At 33.9% G+C, this 4,886-nt stretch overlaps 1 protein-coding gene and 1 long non-coding RNA gene across 2 annotated transcripts; both read right to left on the bottom strand.

Moving 5' to 3' along the window:
- Positions 1–465: 465 nt before the first annotated feature.
- Positions 466–2,190, bottom strand: LOC116404454 (E3 ubiquitin-protein ligase UPL6-like). Its single transcript, XM_031886839.1, has 5 exons — positions 2,074–2,190; positions 1,810–1,950; positions 1,497–1,622; positions 1,150–1,248; positions 466–808 (listed from the first exon to the last, which is right to left on the bottom strand). The coding sequence occupies exons 2-5, from the start codon at positions 1,843–1,845 to the stop codon at positions 737–739; spliced, it is 333 nt and encodes a 110-aa protein (XP_031742699.1). The 5' UTR covers positions 1,846–1,950; positions 2,074–2,190; the 3' UTR covers positions 466–736.
- An 808-nt stretch (positions 2,191–2,998) lies between these two features.
- Positions 2,999–3,809, bottom strand: LOC116404654. The gene is made up of 3 exons (XR_004217636.1): positions 3,645–3,809; positions 3,281–3,390; positions 2,999–3,057 (listed from the first exon to the last, which is right to left on the bottom strand). It is a non-coding gene; the product is annotated as an uncharacterized LOC116404654 (long non-coding RNA).
- Positions 3,810–4,886: the final 1,077 nt, after the last annotated feature.

Below are 4,886 nucleotides of genomic sequence, written 5' to 3' on the forward strand. Positions count from 1 at the left end.
GTGTTTGTTAGAGTGGGGCCAAGTATTTTGTTATTTCTCTAAGCAATTACTTAAGTTTCTTGAGTGGAAGGGTATGGGTATCTTGATTTTGGTATAGACTCTCATTAGAGAAGTGTGTAGAGATTGGGGAGCTCTCAAATCCTCCCCCACAGTTGATAAATAAAATTTTGGCTAAAGCCTTGACAAAAGCTAATGTAGAACATCCCCCTTCTTTATGTTTCTTGAGTTTTATCCTAGAGGAGGTGTTTGAATTACCATTTTTATAGTTTAGGATTAGTTATTTGAATTAACAATTTTGTATCTTGAGTTAGTTATAAGTAAACTAACTCAACCCCAAGTTAGTTTAACAACTCTTGTAATCTCCAGCCTATAAAAAGGCTTCTCATTTTCATTAATAAATGATAAAAAAAAAGGCATTATACATAAAGATTTCCTAGCTTTGCAATTACAGCATCAAAAGCAATGTACAGTTCAGATGAGACTTTATTCCAGTATAGAGTAGCTCTGTAATTGCAGATCAAGAAAGTGAATGTAGCATGGAAATCCCAAATTCAACATTTGGAAGTTAGCAATTGACAATCTCATTAGTAGGCAGTGCACCCATAATAAAATGTAAGATTTTTAGAACCCTAAAAATTCAAGTAACTTGCAACTAGTCATTGTCATGACCATCAATACTACGATTAGTGGATCAGCACAAAATACAAAACAGTAAGACAGTAAATCTTTAAAAACCTTACTTCTGTTTTAACTTGCTCAAGAAGAATGTTGCAAAAAGTATATCAACAAGAGTTCCTTCAAACATGACCTACAGGAAGAAGGGTAAAACAACAACATCCTGTCAAAAATCATTTAATGTGATTGAGATCTTTTAGCATGACTGCTTGAGAACTTTTAGCACAACCGGGCAGCAACTTCAATAACAGAAAAACATGCATAATGTAGGAAGACAGCAGATTTCAAATTATGACATTGTATTTATGAATGTCAGGCGATACATTAATGTTCCAAAATTCAACCAAAGTATGGGGTGAAAGATATATAAGAATCTTCCATGATAAGGCCAAGACCAGGATATCCTTATCCAAAAAAAGAAAAAACTAATCAACCAAAGTAAATTCCATGTATGATTGGGAATTATGGCCATACCTTTGCCAAAAGAACTTCGAGGAAATGGAAAAACTGGAGATGTTGCTCATGTATCATTCCCGAACCAGGATTGGGGTAGAGCAAATGGTCAGCAATTTGCTGGATTACCAAGCAGAAAATAACTTATATTAGAAAAAATGAACAATACATACCCACATATTACTGAAATTTTATGAAATAGATTTCAAGCAACCAATTTTTATATTGAAATGTGATCTCACAACTATTTTTATTTTGAAAAGCGATTTCAAACAACTATGGCTGTCTCATCACGCTTCATGTTATCCAATAATACTACAGGATTAACAAAGCCATGCCATGCTAATAATAAGGAATGTCGTGATAACCTTAAATAAACCATACTGCACGTCAAAGGCTGCCCGTGTAATGTTCTCCATGACATCTTTAAAAATACCACCACCATCAATTCCTGCCTCCTCAACTCCAAATTCATTAACAAAAGACACACGTATCTGCATGCAGAAAAGTGAAGCAATTGACCCAACACAAACAAGAAAAAACTAATAAACAATTACAAGTAACTCTGCAACTATAGGATGCAGAAGAGGGAAGGGGTCGTTTTCACGAGGGCAAAGAAAAAGATAGAAAAAAGTAAGATAACAATTTCATTTTTCATAAATCATGGAAGTCTGAAATTACCGATCCTCGAAGATCAACTTCAGACAATGCACTCATCTGACTGAAAGCATCTTCCAATATATGATTTCGTCGAATTCTAAACCGGTTTCTGGCAAAAACAGCAAGAGATCCATTCCTTTGCCTAGCTGCTGCTAGTTGTGTCTGTGAAATGAGTTATAGAGAAAGTAACCATAAATAAAAAATATCTTACATATTTCTATAACTAACAGTCATCCAAGAAATTCAATATTGTGGATAAGGAAACCAAAAAAATAACTTGCTTACAGTGAAAATCTTAACCCTGCTAGTAAACGGTACTAAAAAGGGAACTCGCTTGTGTATATCATTTGCTCTGGTATTTTCTATCACTGCCTACAAAGAAACAAGGCCAAGTAAATAATTAGAATTACGATCAGATAGCAGGTCGTTAGAACCAAAACATTCATTGAGAACAATTACCTGAAATGAAATAATCATTCATCGCGTCAGCATGGAAGTCACTGGGTGGTGTAAACTGCCGTCTATTGTTCCAGTCTTGCAACTACAACGAGACAATTTAATCTTAGTAGATCGACAAAATGATGCATGGATAAACAATCTTGGAACTTTGGACTCCCCTGGAAGGATCGACATCCTTGACTTTGGTTTGAAGCTTGCATGGATAAACCTTTTCATTCATTTTTCATTGATTATTCATCATTGTTCCTGAAAATCAAAGGAAATTCTCTCAATTTTATATATTACTAAAATTAGGATACATATAAGTCTTAACTAGTCTCATAGCACCCTCCATTCATCTTCCCCTACACTGGCTATGGTATCAAAATGCTCAATTAAGTAATACGTCTACTAACGAACTTGAAAACAAAACACATCACACTAAAAAACACAAACATCCCTTTAACCCAACAGAAGCAGCTCTTTTTACCCTTGCACTCACTATCACATTACTATCATGTTTGTCAACTGTCAAACTAACTCTTTTAAGTTATTTAGTGTGACACTACAAAGTTATGAACACCATAATCTTAATTAAAACCTTTTAATAAACAAATGCGAAGTTACTACTCAAGAATGGCAAGGAATTCAAAAAACATGACAGCTATCCTAATTGGTTGAAAATGAGAAAAAGAAAGTTAGCCAGACAACCTGTTTGGACTACAAAGCCAGCAGATACGATTCCTCAAATTTGACCATTCACTCTCCATACTCCACAAGTCTTCAAGCACATGATGCTGCCTTCTTTCAGATGAGCAACATCATTCCGATCTTAACAGTCAGAAGAGCAAATCAAATCAATCCTAGCATATTCACAAATCACAACTAAAAAGTACAAACATTACAAAATAAAACATGCAGCGATATCAACAAGCATTCTGATAAATAATTAGCCAACTAATTGACATTACAAAATAAATAAAGAAAAAAATCATTGGAAAGATCACTGCTTAAATGAAATTTGAAATATCTCCCAATAGTTTTGATCGGTTACCCGAGTTGTGAGAGTGATCGGTTGATATTGCGTGCTTCCTTCAAGCGCTCCCCAGCTGCACCTGTTAGCTTCTGCCTCCGGAACCAGCTACTTAAACCATCTGCCAGTCTCTGCACAATAAAATGATTATGAGCCTAAATTTTACAAGTACCAGTCCGTTGAATATAGAAACGTGATACTCATGCTTTTCCATCCTAAACAACAGAACTATCTGCACTTCGATTTACAAATTCATTGCCTTTTTCCGACAGTGCTCACAACTGTTAGTTGTTACAGGTATACTTCTTTATTTATTTATTTATTTATTTTTACTAAATTCAGTAATACCATATTCCAGATATTAGCAACATTATTTTAGCATTACCTTGGATCGGGATTGCAGGTAAAAGCAGTATGTGATAGCGAACTCTCAGGAACGGTCGGGTTAGAAGAGGGAGGCCTAGGTGGAAGCGGGCTCTTCAGGATTTGGAATCGAAAACCGATCTGACGGTGGAGAATTTTCTTTGGAAGACTTGGGTTTCCGAGGGGGTCTGCGCCCTTGATTTCGGCACCGTTAAGGCTAGAAGAAGAAGAAAGTGGTGGATCGACGAGATGGGTATGTCGCAAGATAGAGTTTCTTGGCTGCTTCACGTTAGAGAGGAAGAGCGAAATTTTGGAGGTATAGGAAGAGCGAAACGGAATTTGAGAGATAGGAAATCGCAGGGTTTGAGGAAGACGAAGAAGAGAAGGGGAGATGAGAGGCAGAGTAAACCGATGGAGAAGAAAAAGGGGAAAGAAATTTGAAATAAAAGAGACCGTTGAGGTTGAAGAAGAGGGAAAAGAAAATTGACCGTGGAGGAGAGTTATTTAATTTTTGGATTAAATATTTTCTATGAAAATTAAAAAAGAAAAAGTTAAAAGGCAAATATTTTCTACTTTTTTTTATTATTTATTCTATGAAAATTCAATAATAAAAAAGCATCTATATTTGCTTTTGGTATGGTTCACATTTTTATTTATTTGACAAAAATCTAACTAAATTATCATTCATTTTGACCTAATATTGCAAATATAAATTTATATTTTGCATCTTAACTACTCTTTGGCATTTATAATATCATTGTTCCACACCTCAATTTTTTTATTGTTGTCAAAAAAAACCTAATCCAAAATGAATTAGCAAATTAGGGAATAAATGTAATCATTGTTTTTGGGAGTTTGAGTTCGACCGTGATTATTGTTGAATAATTTTCACTTAGACATGCACATTTTGCTATTTTAGCAATTTAAATTTAAAATTTTCTTTTATCAAAAGTAAACCTCTTGTTTTAATGTTTTTCTGGTCATCCCTTTTAAATACAACTAATGACAAATGAATATAACAATTAAGAAATTCGTAGATATATAACAACATTTTAAACTAATTGCTGCAGTTATTTTAAATCACATATGTCATTCGCTTATAAGCCATAAGAGTCTATTAACGATATAAATCTATCACAAATATATTTTGCTACATTTACAATTTTTAAAAGATATTGTTATATACTTAATTATTATTCATAAAATTGCTAATCCATTATACTTACCCTAAGTTAAATGAATAATGTCAAAAGTAAGTTTACTA

The sequence above is a fragment of the Cucumis sativus genome, chromosome 6 (genome assembly GCF_000004075.3).
Source record: "Cucumis sativus cultivar 9930 chromosome 6, Cucumber_9930_V3, whole genome shotgun sequence".
Taxonomy (NCBI): domain Eukaryota; kingdom Viridiplantae; phylum Streptophyta; class Magnoliopsida; order Cucurbitales; family Cucurbitaceae; genus Cucumis; species Cucumis sativus.

Coding starts and splice junctions, on each gene's coding strand:
- LOC116404454 (XM_031886839.1), bottom strand. CDS start 1,845: ATGAGTGCATTGTCTGAAGTTGATCTTCGAGGATCG. Junction 1,623..1,809: donor AAGTTGATCTTCGAGGATCG/GTAATTTCAGAC, acceptor TTCTGCATGCAG/ATACGTGTGTCTTTTGTTAA. Junction 809..1,149: donor TCGAAGTTCTTTTGGCAAAG/GTATGGCCATAA, acceptor TTCTTCCTGTAG/GTCATGTTTGAAGGAACTCT.